The sequence below is a fragment of the Equus przewalskii genome, chromosome 7, assembly GCF_037783145.1.
Source record: "Equus przewalskii isolate Varuska chromosome 7, EquPr2, whole genome shotgun sequence".
NCBI lineage: Eukaryota > Metazoa > Chordata > Mammalia > Perissodactyla > Equidae > Equus > Equus przewalskii.
The window spans coordinates 58,698,971-58,718,224 of record NC_091837.1 but is presented as its reverse complement, the minus strand read 5'-3'; the positions used below and the strand labels follow the sequence as shown (position 1 = coordinate 58,718,224).

Genomic DNA, 19,254 nt, shown 5'->3' with positions numbered 1-19,254 from the left:
GAAGAGATGGGAAGAAAATAAAATGAGTTTGGTTTTAGATATGGTCAATTTAGTATGCCAGGAGGACATTCACGTGGAAATGTTTAGACAAAAAGTTGAAAATGTGAGTCTGGCTCTCAAGTCAGAGAAAAACATAATGATTTAAAATTTAGCCATATATTATAGATGATGTTGAGATTTTTATTTTCTTCATACTTTTCTGTTTTAAATTTTTCCTTCAAGTTAAGAAAAAACACTAGTTTTTTAAAATCATCTAGAAATTCAGGAAAATAAATTAAAATTTGTATTTGAAAGGACAAGAGGGGAATAAGAAGCCTATACTATTGTGGGAGAAAAAAAAAGTTTCAAGAAGAGTACGGCATTAAGAATGCTAATGAAGGAAAAAGCTAAACAGAATATGGAAAGAATTCAAATGTCTTTCAACTGATGAATGGATAAACAAAATGTATGTTCAGCCCGAAAAAGGAATGAAGTAATGATACATGATACAACATAGATGAAACTTGGAATCAGTATGCTAAGTGAAAGAAGTCAGTCACAAAAGGCCACATATTATATGATTCCATTTATATGAAATGTCCAGAATAGACAAATCTATAGAGACTAAAAGTAGATTAGTGGTTGCTAGAGGCTGAGATGACTGGGGAATGGAGAGTGACTGCTAATGAATATGGAGTTTCTTTCTGAGGTGATGAAGATATTCTGGAACTAGATTGTGGTGATGGAGCTATAACTCTGTGAATATACAAAAACCCAATGAATTATTATATACTTTACAAGGGTAAATTTTACAATATGTGAATTATACCTTAATTTGAAAATAAGACAGTTGACTGTTTAAAGCAAAATAACAATATATTTGGGGGTTTATGTATAGAAGTAAAATGTATGACAATATCACAAAAGTTAGAACTTTTACTGTTGAAAGGTGAAGTGGGAAAATGTCACTTGAAAATAGCCTGTGATAAAGTAAAGATGTACACTACAATCCCTAAAGCCACTGCAAAGCCCAACAAAGAATTACAGCTAATAAACCAATACAATCACAAGAAAAATGGATTTAATCCAAAAGAAGGCTATTGTTGAATATAAAACAAACCAACCCTTATATTTAAAAAGTTCCGCTTTTGATAAGAACTTGCAAACTCAACTATTCACATCCCAGTGCGAAGGGAATACAGTGGGAATACAAGTAACACCACTAGGCCTTTTGAGCTTATCACAGTTAATTCCTGAGGACTACTAAACACAGTAACAAACTAGATATTGGAAACGTCCTCAAGAACATAAACCAGGAATTGAAAAACTTTTTCCATAAAGGGTTCAATATTAAACGTTTTTGGCTTTTTGGGCATACAGTCCCTGTAGAAACTCTGCCATCAAACACAAAAGCAGCCATAGATATTAGAAGAATGAGCAGGGCTGTTCCAATAAAACTTTATTTACAAAACAGGCAGCAGACAGATTTGCCTTACAGGCCATAGACTGCCAAACCATGATTTAAATTCTGGTTGGGGAGACAAACTATAACAAAAAGTAAAATAAACTAGTCAAATAGGACACGCATCAAAGGAATGTATAGATACTACTACAGAGGCAAAGATGAGGGAGAAATCAATGACTAGGCTATAAAAAGAAAGAGTCTTTATGATATTATTTTCCAAGTGATGGAAATAATAATAACAATGCAGGCTAATTTTCTTTTAATAAAACATCTTTCTTAGATACAAAGGTTTATTCATCATCAACTAACAAATTCACATGAACAAAAATCATATAGGAAGTCTAACAAAAGAAAAAGTTGTTAATTTGATTTACTACCTCCACATAGATCAGGATGTAGGTCTTTTGAGACATACCAAGGTAATAAATTTTTCTTAACTAAGGCTTAAAGCAAGCCCAGATATTCTGAAGCAAAACTCTTGAGTAATCTAGATACCTTATATTCATACCAAGCATCATCAAAGCATCCTAGAATCCTCTGTATCCTTTAAGAATGCTTATAGATCACCTAATGTTCTTTCAAGGGCTCTTCTATGCCTATATATCAGTTATTGGCCAGCACAGGAAAACCAGTTACTGGTTAGTATTTATAAAGATTGGAAAATAAGAAAAAATAAATAAGAAATTACTGACCTGTTCATCTACTGAATCTCCTGCACCTTTTAAAGATTCCATGGAGACTGAAGCAGCAGCCACCCTGGAAGTCTTAAGTTTGACATCAGCTTTTGGACTTGTCGACTTGTGTCTTGATCTGATATTTCCTTCTGTTGAAATTCCTAAGATTTCCAACAAATAAGATTTCAAAATTATATCTTATACTCATGCCTTCCTCTCATCCACCTCTTTCTTGATATCCTCTACTTTATGGGACCTGATGAGGAAAACTCTTATTTTATAAATTTCAATTTAAAGCTCTCTTAATAAATAACAAATCATGAAAAGACTATGTTTTGAAGACATTAAAGATTTAATTGAAATATTTTAAAAGGTGCTGGAACATTCATAAGTCACATTAAAACCAATAGTATAACATGCCATATATACCTTAACTTATGGGAAATTAAAGATCTGATTTTTCACATAATTAGGGTACCTGCAATGGTTCAGTTTTACTACTCATCTGTAGTAACCAGTAAACTTTAAAGAGTCTACTCCATAAACCCTATATCAAGAAGTTTTCCAATTATCTTTGAAATATCAAATTTAGGCTATTATTTGTAATATAAAAAATGAGAAAAGAATCTCTTGCTCCTTAATACATGAACAAAGTATTCTACAAGTACATCAAAAGCTGACTTACCCAGTCAGCCCCTATAACGTCATGCCAAACATATACATATTCTTTAATTTCAGGTTCTAATGAACTGTTCTGCATTCAGGTATACCTGCAAAGTTGCCCTTATATTTTGTCTTTCTCCTAACACTTAAGAAGCCAAGGAAGCTTACCAAATTAACATAGAAAATCATACCTGGAACATACACTACTGATTGTTCTTCATCAGAAACTATGTAGTAGGACATGAAGGAAAAATACTAGAAAAGATTATCCAATATCGAAACACTGCTTCTGTTCTGTACTTCTGTCATAATTTGTCATTTCTTTTGATCTGGGAATTTATAACTAGCTTTTAAAAACAAAATTACAAAGCAAAGTAACTAAATTAAATGTAACAAAATTAATATTCTTTTAAAGTTAATTTTTACATATTTACAACTATATGTTTTGTAAAACTTTTGGAAGGCCTTTTCCCAAAAAAATTTATCCACACTTACTCCCAAGTGAGATAGCCTACACTATAAACTCTGCTGTTAGGTTCCTTTCATTTTCCTTTCCTTTTGTAAACAAGGAGTTAAAGTGCTCCAGTTTGCTCACTATTGGAGAACTGACAAGTTATTTTAGGCATGAATAAATAATTCCAAAATGAGCTTGAGCTCTGAAGAACAAACACTATTTGAGGGTAAGTCAATCATACAAACACAAAGACAATTTTTATTCTTCTGTAGTGCATTCATGAAATGTCTCAAGTAGCCTACTATTCAACAAGTAGAAGAAATTTAAGAACAAAAGAACTATTTTAAATTTCAAAAGGAGAAATTTAGAAAGGCTAAGATCATAACACTGCTATCGAAAGAGAACCAATACACTAAGAAAGCTTTCTTTCCAGAAACAAAATTTTATTCAGAACTATATCTAAATCCAGGTATGTCCACAATTTAACAACCTTCTATTACACTTGCAGGAAGTATCTAAACAATTTTATTCCAAACGATCTAGAGAATTCCAAAGTTTTCTATTCTTTTATAAAACATTTTCTTTTCCAAGACTTCTAGACAAAGCAATTATTAACTATTTCCTCCAGGAAAAGGCTGGATTAATCCAGTGGATTTAATAACGTGCATAAAAAGTCAACATATTTCAGCTGAGGATCAAAGCTAAAAATGGAGTCTTTTTAGAGAATGCTGGTTGGAAATGCTTAGAATCCCTACAGGAACTGAGGAGTACAAAGAGGGTGCTTACTGGCTGAGCTGCCAGGTGGTTTCTCACTATCACAGCTTCAAGATTTTGGCTGAAAACTAGTGCTCTTAAACTTTAAATTACCTCAAACATCACGGATGGAGCTTAGAAAATTTTAAGAGGCACATAAGACAAGCAAACAAACAAAAAAAATTAGACCCCACTACTCCAAACAAACTGATAGCAACTCACATTGGAGCAGAGAGAGAATTTCTAAATTCATCGACACCCAATCTACAGAACGCTTTACAAAATGAAATTGTGCAGGCTCTCTAACAGCAAAAACTGTTTCATTTTTCATATCCCTTGGGACTAGCATACATAATAGGTGCTCAGTCAAAGTTTCATTGTTTGCTGTTGCAAATATACACATGGAAAAAAGTAACAGGGGAAAAAAACCCAAGGTGATTCAGGATATGCTCCATATGGCACTGTCTTCAATTAGAAGACAATACTGATGAATTTGCAGAATAGACTTCAAGCTTGACCTATGGAAAGACTAATATAACTGAATCCTGAAAAACATTTCCCTAGACCACTCACAAAGGATCCTGCTCACAGCTGGAAGACACCAGTCACTGGGGACCTCACTTAGCTACACCTTAATCTGGAAGCTCATGAGGTATTTTATACTTTCCCCTCTCTTCACAAACCTGATACCATTTCCCCTACCCTTGTTCTCAGCTAATCACTGTTTCCTATTTCTTTAAGAAAAATAAACTGTAGAGACCTTCCACATAGGAAAAGCTCCTATTTGCAGATGACATGATATTACATATAGAAAACCCTAAAGACTCCACCCCAAAAACTGTTAAAACTAATAAACAAATTCAGTAAAGTTGCAGGATACAAAATCAATACACAAAAATCTGTTGTGTTTCTACACACTATTAACTGTCAGAGAAATTAAGAAAACCATCCTATTTGCAATTGCATCAAAAAGAATAAAATACCTAGGAATAAATTTAACCAAGGAGGTAAAAGACCTGTACACTGAAAATTATAAGACATTGCTGGAAGAAAGTGAAGACACAAATAAATGGAAAGTATTCTGTGCTCACAGTTTGGAAGAATTAATATTGCTAAAATGTCCATACTACTTAAAGCCATCCACAGATTCAATGCAATATCTACCAAAATTCCAATGGTATTTTTCACAAAATAGAACAAACAATACTAAAATATTTATGGAACCACAAAAGACCCCAAATAGCCAAAGCAATCTTGAGAAATAACAAAGCTAGAAGCCTATCACACTTCCTAATTTCAAACTATATTACAAAGCTATAGTAATCAAAACAGCATGGTGTTGGCATAAAAAGGGAAGACCCCCATGATAGCTATTCTTTTCCTGCTTTTTCTCCATTGCACCTATAATCATAGGTCCACAGAATATACTGTTACTTATTCATGGCCTCATTGCATCTTACTAAAATGTAAGCACCAAGAGGGTGAGGATTTTCATCTTGTTTTGTTCAACTTTGCATCTCCAAACATCAAAGAATGCCTGGCTCACAGTAAACCATCTATGGAAGAACAAAATTGATATTTAATTTTATGAACCACTGTGCAACAAGAGTTAGTGTTATCTTTCTTCATCCCATTCAAAATATGCAGGCAAAACCCACTAGCTACGTCCATGCTAAATTTCTTTTCAAATATAAAAATTGCTAAATAAACTGATCTTAACAAAAATTTTTAAAAATAAGACTAAAAATATTTGAAACTGCCTCCATCCAACTTACCTTTGCTAATCATTTATAATCTGTTTTCATCTCTTTATCTTAAGAAACCAAATATTCACCATCCTCAAATACAGCGATTTCCAAAAAACGTATATTTTACGGGAAAGTCAGAGACACAATATACGCCAAATGTATACTGGGCCTCTTATTGGGTTCTAGGTGCCACTTTAGTTCTTCTTTGATTTCTTTGGAAGCACTTCAATAAGCAAGTACAAGTTTTAAAGCATCCTTAATACTGATACCAATCTATCGAAATCCCCAGAATTAAAGTAGAAATTAGAAACTCAAGGCAGAAGCGGTAGAGAAGAAGAAGCATGTCTATCCCAGATGCCTGGGATCTGAACGAAATAAACTTAGTACTGCCCACTCTACTCTATCTTGAGTTTGAAGCACCACCAGCAACACATGTGTAGGTAATTATTATTGACCATAGTAACTCTCCCAGCTAGTAAATTATTTTAATATCAACATAAAGTCTTTGGCTATTTTTAATTGAAAACTCAGTGTCAGAAATTATAGCTACTGCAATGTTTTGACCACGTTCCTTATAATTCATATTTGTTAATATCAAGGTAGTAATATTGTTAATGATAATACATTTGAGTGCTTATAAGCAATCAAATTTACATACTGAAGAAACACTTCTGATATTACCAGGAACTATAACGAATGAGGAAAGCAATTTATGGCTGAAGGGGCATATTTTACTTGCAAATTTAACCCATAAAATGACAACATGGCATACTTATTGTTTACACATTAGGTATTAAGACATACCTTGTGCAAAACAGCACTGCTGAATCATACTGTGCAGCAGATGCATAACTCATCAGAACAACAGCGAAAAAGGTGACATTCAGTCACAGATGATCTGTCCTCACATGATGGAAACATTTAGGACTGGGAAATCTCTCAATCACATTTCTCTAATTGTTTAGGCGAAGCACTGAATATATTTCTTTCAATAATGTGAAAAGAATACCACATTATAGGTACATATTTTTGGTCTTTTCCTATTGAAAGTTCTACTACAAATGCTTTGGGATGGCCTGGAAAGTCATCAATGTGACAAGAAGAGAGATCAAGATCTAAAGACATGTGACTAAACCAAATGGTTTGTAACTATTGTTACGAATCAGCAGAATTGCGTAAAAATTTGTTTCAGCAAAAAAAACTATCATTATGCTTTTTCAGTAACAAATTTACACTTGACATTGCTTTTGCGTCCTATGGAGATTTAAAATGAAAATATCCGAGGCTGGATGTTAACTGGTCATTATGTGGAATAGGCACCGGAAACAGGTGATACTGGTAACCCTACAATTCCTTTCAAACATCTGAACTTCTATAGAAAGCAATCCCCACCATTTTCCCCAAACAATTTCAACTTCTCACTTTCAGTGGGAAGATGAGTATTTGACATTAATTTTTAGAGTAAGGGAGAACGTGAGAGAAAAGGAAGGACATATAACTTCTATATGAAATCGGGAGTGACATGACTACAGGAGTAAGTGAGAGTACATGGCCGCTAAGAACAAGAGCACAGGCTCAGTTTATATACCTGTTAACTTAGTCCGCTGCAATAGACTGTCTCCCTCCCCGCCCACACACACCATTTATTCTATACCAGGACAATATCATTGGTCATAGAGAAAGTTAAGGAATAATAACCAAAACTACAAAGGTGGTTATGAAAATGATTATACTAAAGAAGCGCATTACAAGCTAATTACCTTCAAATATCTCCTCTATCACAAAATCCTATCATTGCAGAGGCAGTGTTTCATGAGAAAAGACTCATCCCAATTTCCTGACTTCCTAATTCAGCCCAGTTGTTCCCAATGCTCATACTCTTTGCGTCCCTACTGATAGGTAAAGGAAAAAATATTTCAGTTACACAGTGCACTAGTAAGTTTTCATCCACAGTATGTGTACATGATTTCACTTGATTCTCACCACCTATCAGAGATAAGTGGTAATTATGTTTAGGAAGTGCACGACACTAAACATTCAGTGAGCAGAAGGGAATGCAAAAATAACCCTCTCTCCACCGCATGACACTTGATCCCTGTAACTCAGCAGGGGAACTGATAATATAATTGTGTAAGTTTCACTGCGCGCTAAATAGAATGTGCAACGAATGATTCTGCCAAAGTTAACAGCAATGCCCCCACTGCTATCGCCAATCCTAGGAAACAGAAAGACTCGCATCTGCAGGCACCCAATACACTAACAGCCCTCCTTTTATGTAACAAACACGAAGTAAATTGTCAGGACCAAAGCTCAGGCTGGAACAGTCTACCTAACCCAAGGAAAGAACCACTTATGCCACACATCACAGATATTGAACTGGGAATACTACCACAAGGGTAAAGCTCCATACCTTTTCTACCCCAAAACAATCCAAGAACTTCAATCCTGCCAGTAGTAACCCGCAATCAACATGTAAATCAACATTACTCCCAGGCCCGATGATTTGCATCTTATTCTGTTAGCCAGCACAAACCGATCATATCCCAGTGAAACCAAGCCCCATACCTCTCCGAAAAATCCCAGTATGAAAATAAATCATCACTGGCAGGCCTTCGAAGTCTCACAAGGTCCTGACTTGCCCCTAACAACGCAAACCAAGGGCACACCTAAACCCAAGACAAAACGGCTCCCTCTCCAGCCAAAACCCTTCCCTCCTCCATAAGCTCACTCCGCACAGACTGAGTCGGCCTGAGGTCACCATGGGCAGAGGGACCCTCCCAGCCCCAGGCTGGGCCAAGATTCTAGGCCATCCTTCCAGAGCTCACCGCCGAGGGCTGGGAAACATCTGTGCTGAATCCCCACACCTGGAGGGCCAACCTGGGGACGGACCAGGCGCTTTGCCGCCTAATGCCCACGCCAGAGGAAAGCCCAGCACCTGGACGGTGGCCGAACAGGACGACCCCGCCCCAGGATGCGCACCGAGCGACTCCCCTCCACTCAGGGTCCCACGCGACCGCCCTGCCAGGCGGGCAAAGGATACAGTCCCGGCTCCAGAACGCCGCCGCGCCGGGGTGGGAGGGGCCAGCCACGTCCGCCATCTTGAAACAACCGCCACTCGGGGCGTAGCGCTGGGGCCGCTCCGCCCCGGCCTCCAGGCCCAGTCCCCATTGGCTGCACGGCGCAGAGGCCCGCCCCCGCTTGCGCGGCCGGCCCCGGCGGGGCTGGAAGCACCGGGTTGAGGAGTCGCTGTGTCCCGGCGGCTTGGTGTGGAGCACCCGCCGGGCCCGCGGGAAGGAGTGCCCCACGGAACTACTACTCCCAGAGCAGCCCGGGCCCCCCATCTCCGCCCCGCCGCGCTCTCAGGCGCCGAGCACTACAACTCCCGGCATGCCGTGAACGTGACGGCCGAGGCTCCGAGGCGGCGTCCAGCCCTCCGACCCGCCCGGCTCTCCCGCCGGGTCCCCTCCGCTGCCCTGGCCGCGCGCGGAGCGGGGACGCGAGCCATGGAGGAGCCGCCGTCCCCGCTGCTGGGCTGCAGCAAGCCGCACCTGGAGAAGCTGACGCTGGGGATCACTCGCATCCTGGGTGAGTGGGGCGGGGAACCGTGGGGGCGACCGCGGGACGAGGCAGGGAGCGCTAGAAACGAGGAGGGGCGCTGGACCCTGAATGTCAGTAGGCGTCGCTGCGGTGACTTCCGTTGTTAAGGAGGAATGGGGGAGCCGGGTGCGTGACTAGGCCAGGGAAGCGTTTGCGGGGAGTGTTCGGGCGCGGAGCTGGGAAGCCCGAAGGTTCTCCCCACCCCAGGTTCCACCACGGGGCCCGGGAAGGACGGCAAAGACGGGCGAAGGGGAGACAGTAGGCACCTGACATTTGGAGGTTGGGTCTCCCGAGATGCATTCTTGGCCGAGGGAGTATCCTTGAAACCCAAGCCCTTCGTCTGGTTGCAGAGAGAGCTGGAGGAATGCTGCACCCAGCCTCCCAGGGCAACAACCCCCACGCGCTCGGTGTACCGCACCTGAAGTGCTGGGAGGGAATCAAGGCTTGCGCCACTGAATGGGTGTTTCTCCTTTATCAAACCCTTACCTAGCACCCGCTGCTATGTTAGACCCTGGGGCTACAAAGATGGGGGAAAAACACAGTTCTGTGAAAAGGTAAACAGACGAGGTCCCTAGAAGTGTGAGAGATCGGTCATCTATTATTGTTGCTCGGAAGTAGCACGCAGGAGGAGGTGATTGACCCTATCAGGGGAGGTAAGGAACGTGTCCCACAGGAGATGATGCTAGATTTTGAAAGACAAATGGAGTCAGCCAGATAACCAAGGAAGAGAAAGGCAGTCTAAGCCGGCTGAATAGGATGCTTCTGTGCCTTCCCATCACATTTATAATAAAATCGAAATTCTGTGCCATGACCCACAAGTCCCTTGTAATCTGCCCTCATCTATCTTTCTGACCTTATTTTCACTCTGCTTTGGCCCCAGTGGCCTCCTTGTTGTACCATAAACACACAAAGCTTGTTCCCACGTAAAGGCCTCTGCAATTTGCTAGACCCTCCACCTGGAATTATCTTCCTCTGAATGTCTCTGTCCCTCACTCCATCTCTGATTAATTATCACGACCTCAGAGAAGCCTTCCCTGGATATAGTTCTGATAACACCCTTCCCATCACTCTTTCTTCCCTTATCCTACATTTGTTTTTATCCTTATGGCTTTATCACTGCTTGAAATTATGTATGTATTTTTTTTTTATTTGTCTGTCTCTTTTCTGTAATAGAAGTCCATGAGGATAGGAACTTTTTCTTTTTCTCCGTTGAATTCCCCAGGGCCTAAAACAGTAAATGAGACATGAATTGCTATGATGTGTTAAGGAGAAGTGATAAGTTTTAGAAATGAAGTATAGAGTTGGGCAAGGAGAGATCTAATCAAGACCAACCATATCCTATCTCCTTGTTCTAATCCAAACTACTGCCCTGTTACTTCTTAAACTCATAGATTTAGTGAGGCAAGTTTTGCTATTCCAAAGGTGTGTTTCATTACTCTTTTTATAAATCTAGGAAGTTTGCTATAAATAAGTTATTTTCTTTTGATTAATGTTTAGTCTACTCAAGTCAAGCCAGCTAAATTTCCCTAAAGCTGTCAGTTAGATTTAAAGACCTGAATAATTAAATAACTGTGAACATTTTAAATTTCATTTATACATTGCATATATTATATCTACTATTAATCATTTCAGATGTCTGGCAACCTGGTAACACAAGGCAAAACCTACCTAAGGAATTAAACAACTCTGGTAATTAAATTTATAGTGAAGCTAGCCTCCCATAAACACTCTAATACTGTTGATAAATTTAATCAAAACCTCATAATTTCAAGTTAATCATAAGTCGAAAATCAATTATGTATTTTTTTCACATCTGGTTTTTGTTTTGAAAAGATAATATACTAAGAGGATTTTTGAAAACAAGGTAGCTGAAATTAGTGGTGGGTGTGTGGTAAGCACACTCCCAAACTCTCCTCCCTAAATGATTTGTGAAATGCCTCCACAATCTAAAACCAAACGCTCAAAGTTACTTAAAGACAGAGAATGCCCAATGTGCAAAATAACTATGAGTAAAAAGAGAAAAAAGCAACAAATCCCAGCTCCATGTCCCACCTGTTCCTGCCCCACTCCCTCTCTGCTAGAATGCTCTGCGGTAAGCAAAGGCAAACCTAGAAATGATAATAGCAAAGAGGCTAGTGGGAGCAGCCAACAGAAAGATGAAAACCACCTCGAATCCAAAAGTATAACAACAACAACTGGGTAGATCAGAGCAGGACTGCAGGAAAGTAATTTCAAAGTAGGTGTTATTTAAGGGATCAGCCATGCAGTTTAAAGGAGCAAGCATGGGGCCAGCCTGGTGGTATAGCAGTTAAATTGACGTAATCTGCTTCAGCGGCCTGGGGTTCACTGGATTGGATCCCAAGCACGGACTGACACACCACTTAGCAAGCCATGCTGTGGCCAGTGTCCCACATAGAAAGTAGTGGTGGATGGGCATGGATGTTAGCTCAGGGCTAATATTCCTCAAAAATAAATAAATAAATAAAAAATAAAGGAGCAAGCATTATTTAAAGGGACAGTATTCCAAATGCGTATATTCTAGGGGAGAAAATGTACAAAAAAGGAGGAAGAAGAGTCCTTTGGCAATTGAAGGTAGAAGGAAAAAGAAGAAAAAGGAAGATTTAATCTCTCCCCTGCCCCTGACCTCCCCCAAAAAACCTGCTAATATATCTGGACTTTGCTTCAACAGACTGGAAAAGTTACCATTAAAGTAGAAATCTTGTTAAACACCACAATACCACAAAATGAACAAGAGAAAAGTAAAATCCATAGAGAACTAATGCTGAAATCAGGAAATGAAATGCCAAACAAACAGCTGACGAAAATTCTTGAAAAACAACTATGAAGTAGAAGAAAACCGTAAGTCTAAACTCCAAACAGAATTAAAATACGTAAACAAGCATTTGAGGATATGAAAAACCACCTAGAATCAGACACTCAAAAACTAGGAACAGAAATAGATGAAAAAAGATTTGATTGAACTCAGAAAAGAAGTGGAAGGAAACAAAATTCTAAATGAAGGGTAAATTACAAGGTAACATGGGGGAAAAGATTGAAATGAAATTTTAATCTGGAGCACTGAAGAAAGGTAGGAAAAAATTAAGAAAGTGACATAAAGAAAGAACTAAAAGGGTCAGGAAGAAAGTAGTGGAAATGGAAGATAAGCAAATAAGGAGTGCTATTGTCAGAGTCTTTGAAAAGCAAAAATAAAATAGAGGAACACAGCTAATATTTAAAACTATAAGAAAACTTTCTAGAAAAGAAAAAAGATCTGACTCTATACATTGAAAGAGCTCACTGACTACCTGAAAAAATGAACCAAGAGCTATCAACTTCAAAACATATCCTAGTAAAATTAGGAACAAAGATAGAGATATAATCCTCAAGGCCTCGAAGCATTAAAAAACAAATAACTTACAAAGTCAAAACAATTAGACTCGCATCAGACTTTTAAAACTGACATACAAAACAAGGCAACAATAGAACAGCATTTTTAGAAAACTCAGTGAAAGAAAGTGTGAACCAAGGATTTTATATCCAGCCAAACTGTCTTTCAAATAAAAGAACTTAGGGAATTCTGCACCCATGAGCCCTTCGTGAGGAATCTACTAGAGGATTAGTTTCACCAGATTAAAGGTAGATTGGGAAAACTTCAGCAAAAAACTAATGGTGAGCATCATTTTCATAAACACATACACACAAGAATATATACATACATACATATAAGGCTAAAGCAAAGGTGGGATGAGAGTGAAAGATTAAAATACAACTGGTATCTATTATGACAAGCTAAAGGGCATTTAAAACGGTATAAGTACAAAGATAACTGTGGTAGGCAGAATTCTAAGATGACCCTCAATGCCCCACGCCCCTGTGTAATCCTTTACTCTTGAAAATGGGCAGAACCTGTGAAGATGACAGATATCATGCCATTGCTTATATTATATGGCAAAGGCAAAGATTTTTTTGCATCTGTAATTAAGGTACCTAAACAGTTGACTTTAACTTAACCAAAAGGTAGATTACCCTATGTAGGCCTGACCTAATCAGGTGAGCTTTTTAAAAGAGGGTCTAGAAGTCAGGCAGATTTCCCTCCTGGCTTAGAAAAAGTAAGTTGCCATGTTGTGAGAGATCCTATGAGAGGACCACATGGCTCCTAGAGGTAATTATGTTTAGATAGTGTATAACACTAAACACTGAGTAGCACAGAATGCAAAGATATCCTTCTCTCCATGGTATGACATTTTAATTCAGCTGGATAGCCTCATGCAAAAGATTGAAGCTGGACCACTACCTCAATTCATATACAAAAATTAACACAAACTGGATCTTAGACCTAAATGTAGGAGCTAAAGCTATAATACTCATAGAAGAAAACATAGACCTTGGCTTCGTTTTTTAGTAACCTTAGATTAGGCAATAGATTCTTAGATGTGACACCAAAAGTGCAGGAAACAAAAGAAAAAAACAGATAAATTGGACTTCATAAAAATTAAAAATGGTTGTGCTTTTAGGGATATCTCAAGACAACCCATGGAATAGGAGAAACTATTTGCAAAAATCATATCTATGATAAGGTATTTATAGCTGGAATCCATAAAGAACTTTTACAACCCAACATAAAATTCAAGTAATCCAATTTAAAAGGATCTGAATACACATTTCCCCAAAGAAGATATAAAAATGGCCAATAAGCACATGTAAAGATCATCATCATCATTAGTCATTAGGGGAATTCAAATCAAAACTACAATGACATACCACTTCATACCCATTAGGGTGGCCATAGTCAAAAAGACAGGCATAAGTGTTGGCAAGGATGTGGAGGAATTGCAACCCTCATCCACTGCTGGTGGGAATGTAATATAGCACTGTTGCTTTGGAAAACAGTTTGGCAGTTGCTCAAAAAGTTAAACATAGAGTTATCATATGGCCCAGCAATTCCACTTCTAGATATATACTGAAGGGAAATGAAAACATTTTTACACACAAAAGTGCATACACAAATGTTCTTAGCATTATTCATGGTAGTCAAAAGTGGGAACAATCCAAATGCCCCCATCAACTGACGAGTGGATATACGAGATGTGGTATGTCCATATTATAATTATTTAGCCATAAAAAGCAGTAAAGTATGGATACATGCCACAGTATGGATGAACCTTGAAAACTAAATGAAAGAAGCCAGTTACAAAGGCCACATGTATGATTCCATTTATATGAAATGTCTAGAATAGGCAAATCTTTAGAGACTGAAACTAGGTTAGTGGTTGCCAGAGGATGGTAGGAGTAGGGAATGAGGAGTGGCTGCCAAAGTAACAGGGTTACTTTTTTACATAAGGATGCAGAGCTCTGTGAATATACTAAAACCCACTGAATTATACACTTTAAAATGGTGAACTGTTTGGTATTGGAATTGTATCTGAATAAAGCTTTTTGGTTTTTTTTTAAGGAATTCTAAAAACAGTGGTTTAAGATTTCCTGCCCTAACTCCCAGGACTGTGAAACTGTTGAGATATCATACCTGTGATTATGTTATGTTAAATGGCAAAAGGGATTATCTAGGTGAGCCTAATATAATCACATGAGCCCTTTAAAATAGGCTATGAACAGAAGGGGAAGTCAGAGAGATTTGAAGCGTGGAAAGGATTTGTTATGCTTTTGCTGGCTTGAAGATAGATGGGAACACACCATAAGGAATACAAGATGCCTCTGGAAGCTGAAAGTGACCCTACCTGACAGCAAGCAAGTGATGGAGACGTCAGTCCTACCACCACAAGGAAGCGAATTCTGCCAATAACAAGAGTGAGCTTGGAAGATGACCTGGAGCTCCAGATGAGAACATAACGGCTGACTTGAGCAGTCAGCTCACCTGGCATAAGGATAGAAATATAGATAGATGATTTCAGCCTCAGCAGAGAATGCAGTCATCTTGTGCCAGACTTATGAGCTATAGAACTGTGACCTAAAATGAGTGTTGTTTAAAGCTACTAATTTGTGGTAATTTATTATGCAGCAATAAAAAACTTAATACAAGCATACTTTGTTTTATTGTGCTTCACTTTATTGTGCTTCACAGAGACTACATTTTTTTATAAGACGCTGCCAGCAAAAAGATTACTACTCATGGAATGGATGTGTTTGCAGTCAAAAGCTTAATGTCATGGGGCCAGCCCCATGGCATGGTGGTGAAGTTCCCCATGCTCTGCTTCGGCAGCCCAGGTTCGCGGGTTTAGATTCCAGGCACAGACCTACACCACTCATCAGCCATGCTGTTGTGGTGACCCACATACAAAATAGAGGAAGATGGGCACAGATGTTAGTTCAGGGCTAATTTTCCTTAAGCAAAAAAGAGAAAGATTGGCAACAGATGTTAGCTTGGGGAAAATCTTCCTCAGCAAAAAAGAAAAAGCTTAATGTCAGGCACTTAACGTTACATATGCGTGTCCTCTTACAACCCTAGAGACTAGACCGTCCTGTGGGTGTAGTGAGATGACATCACTATGCAACCAGCTGGGTTGTTGTCAAGGAATTCTGTATTCTTTCCTACTACAAGTGGAGTGGTAGGTTGCTAAGACTGATTAAAGTTAGAATCTAGATTTGCATAGGATAATTGCTCTGTAGGGTTATGCCAAGGGGCATGCAATGATTTGTGCACGTAAACTCTTCTTTTCTGGACTAGACCCGTGCTTGGAGTTAGAGAATTGGCTTTGTGGCTTAACTCTCAGCCTCAGTATCTTTGCTGTAAAAAATTAATAACAACATTTATTATTCACTATCTTAGCTTTGGTGGAACAGTGCCAAATGGGACCACCCCTGAAGGGACAGACATTGCCTTCCATCCTTCCATCCTTTCTTCCATCCTAACCGGTCAGGCATAGCAAGGACTTACCCTGGGTCTAATGGCTTGAAGCTCACAGTGTTTTTCCACCACAGTACCACACTTTCCACACTTTCTAAGTATCACACTTAGAAAGAACATTGAACACAGGGCAGAAGAAAAATTGTGTATGTGGTACTTTTTGCTTTTGCAAAGCACCTTCATTTCTGCCTCTCTTATCAAGGGAAGTATAATTCTTGCCTTCAAAGAGAAGTGAAGACTCATCTAAGGGCATACAACTAGTGAATGCATAAAGCAAGACTAGAATAGGTGGAATCCAGAATTCTTAACTCCTATATTAGGCTGTTGCTACATCCCAAGATTTGAGCTTTCTGACAACTTGGAGGAAACTTTATGATGCATAGAAGGGGTACTGGCATAATTATAGAATCAGTGAACCGCATTAAACTAGATTAGAAGTCTCTCCCTTATTCCTAGAGATTTAAAAAATTTTATTTCCATACATTCCCTGTTTACAGATGCCTAGGACATGCTAAATAATTGGATACAGTTCAAAATAGAATATGTAAAGTATAAACTATGTGACCCCAACCCTGCATGTGATGAGATAGGATATCAGGAAAAGCATAGATCACTATGAGCTAGAGTCATCTGAAGTGGTTTCCTGGAGGAGGTGGAACTTTAGTATGGCCTTAAAGTATGGGGAGGACTTGGGTAGGTGAAGAGAAACATGGACACATTTAGGTATGTATATCGGCAAAGGGATACAGCATAGACAAAGATGAGCACAGCTTTGGTTTTTGGGGGGACAGAGGGATAGAGACAATGAGGAAACTGTCACAACTGGGACCGAGGGTTTGGACTACAGGGTGGAAGAAGATAAAATCAAACAAGTATGGTGAGAAACCTTATCTTCTGAACCAAAAGGAGAACTGAATAAGATCTGATAGGAAACAAGCCTAGATACGAAGAAGATCCCCTGGTGGTGTGCTGAGGATGGATCAGAGCAGGGAGAGAGAGTTTGTGGCTTTGACTGCATCTAGACTTGAAGTGACCATGGCCTGAAACAGAATAATCAACATGATATCTCAAAGAGGAAAAGTAGATAGGCTTTGTATTAGTTTGCTAAGGCTGCCATAAAACGTACCACAAACTGGGTGGCTTAGAACAACAGAAATTTATTCTCACATGGTTCTGGAGGCCAAAAGTCTGAAACCAAGGTGTCAGCAGGGCTATACTTGTTCTGAAACCTGGATGGGAAGGATTCTGCCTCTTCTTTTCTTAGCTTCTGGCAGTTTGCCAGCAATCTGGTGTTCCTTGTCTTATAGATGCATCACTCCAACCCTCCATATTCATGTGGCCATCTTCCCTCTGTGCATGTCTCTTCACATAGTGTTCTTTTTGTAAGGACACCAGTTGTATTAGATTAGGGATCCTCCCTACACCAGTATGACCTCATCTTAACTAAGTACATCTCCAGTGGCCTTATAAAAAATGGATCCATTTTTCATAATGTTAGCCTAGCTATTCCTTATTCTTTTTCATCCTGTTCATAAGTGTATAGATTTAGCTGACTGAGAAGTTCAGTGTGTCACTAGGAATGTAGAATCTCTGATTTTTGTTCAGCAAACTGAATGACTGAGCAGTGACTGGGTGTAGGGTATGTTGTGGTGATGTCCTTTTTACCAGATAGATTATATGGTCCTAAGTTATGGGACTGAGTGCCTTTGAGAGACCAACAGTTCTTCCCTGCTTTTATCATAGGAGTAATAAATGCTCCTCAGAAGAATCTGATATTCCTAGAGCAGTCATCAACAGTTAGTCAGCCTCTAGTCTAGAAATGTGTGACTCTACAGACTCTCTTTCCTCTTCCAGAATCATCCCCAGGTGTGACGGAGGTGACCATCCTGGAAAAGGCGCCTGCTGAACGTCACATGATTTCTTCTTGGGAACAGGTAAGTATTGCCCTGTTGAATCCTCATCTCCCAATAAAGAGAGGTCAACTTAACTGCCCCTGAGAAGGAAAGGTTAGGATAGGAAACCTGTTCTTATCTCAGGCCACAGCTGCCTTCAAGATAGAGTTCACCCTTCTCTCTGTTCCTGTTCAGACCCCTTAACACTCCCTTCCATTCCATGCCATTTCCCCAGCAGGGAGCATCTCCTCTGAGCCTATCGTATGGAGGCAGTGGAACATTTGAAGTTGTAACCAACAAAGCTAAAAATCCAGCAAGGAAAAGAAAAATTAAATATTAGTAAGCATGCCAAGCAGAATGTGGTTAAGTGTTGCAGATAAGTACTAACCAATTTAGTAACTAGGGCTTCCCAACCTTCCTCTGAACTTTCATTCGTTTATTCAATCAAAGCTTTAAGCTCCTACAATGGGCCAGGTATTGTGCTTAGTGCTGAGTGCTAGGGATTCAGTGGTAATCAAAAAAGGACACAGTTCCTTACCTCTTGATCTTTCTAAGACAGTGTGTAAATCATTGGGAGTATAATTACAATGCAGGCTGAGGACTGTGAAAGAGAGGTAAAGGGAGCCTTGTCAGGAGGCCTGACCTAGTCTGGAGGGTGAGAAAGGTTTTTCCCAAAGAAGTTAGGAGAAGCTATTAACCAGGCAGATGAGATCTTGGAAGAAGAGGCTTCCAACCTGTGTGAATGTTTTGAAATGAGAAGGATTACATTTTCCGAGGGCATAAAGAAGGTCCCTGTGGCTGGAGGACAGGAGAACAAGGGGGAGAGGTTGACAAGGACCGAGACATGCAGGGCTTCTTAGATCATCAAGAGTTTGCTCTTTATCTTGGGAGCAAAGGGGAGCCATTGAAACATTTAAGCAGGCAACTGGGAAGTTGAATTTCTGCTTGGGAAAAATCACTGGAGCCAAGGAGTAGCAAATGGATTTGACCAGGGGGCAAGAAACTACCCTGCCATTTAGTGAATGCTTGCTAGCATGTGTCACATAAGTTACTGCATTTAATCATCATAGTAACCCTGCAAGGTAGTTGAAGTGTTACAGGTGAAGAAACTGAGGCTCAGAGATGTTAAAGAATTTGTCCTGGGCCATTTAGCTACCAAGTGGCAGA

General features: G+C 39.4%; 2 protein-coding genes across 18 annotated transcripts in view; one reads left to right on the top strand and one right to left on the bottom strand.

Annotated features, from left to right (window-relative positions):
- KIAA1328 (KIAA1328 ortholog) overlaps positions 1-9,199 on the bottom strand; it is a 342,992-nt gene extending 333,793 nt beyond the window's left edge. For 3 of the 16 annotated variants that reach the window (XM_070629991.1, XM_070629990.1, XM_070629996.1), the window contains exons 1-2: positions 8,672-9,077; positions 2,137-2,279 (exon numbers count right to left, since the gene is read on the bottom strand). In XM_070629991.1, the coding sequence (XP_070486092.1) occupies positions 2,137-2,279; positions 8,672-9,077 (549 nt within the window). Of the gene's footprint in view, positions 1-2,136; positions 2,280-2,949; positions 3,009-6,540; positions 6,658-7,324; positions 7,395-7,496; positions 7,626-8,561 lie in introns of those variants that run through there. The other 13 variants (XM_070629993.1, XM_008537390.2, XM_070629998.1 and 10 more) reach the window with 12 other exon arrangements.
- Positions 8,993-19,254, top strand: part of TPGS2 (tubulin polyglutamylase complex subunit 2) — a 57,534-nt gene continuing 47,272 nt past the window's right edge. The window contains exons 1-2 of one of the 2 annotated variants that reach the window (XM_070630011.1): positions 8,993-9,321; positions 18,050-18,129. In XM_070630011.1, coding sequence (XP_070486112.1) covers positions 9,240-9,321; positions 18,050-18,129 — 162 coding nt within the window. In that variant the 5' untranslated portion in view covers positions 8,993-9,239. The remainder of the gene's footprint in view (positions 9,322-18,049; positions 18,130-19,254) is intronic. The other variant, XM_070630012.1, reaches the window with a different exon arrangement.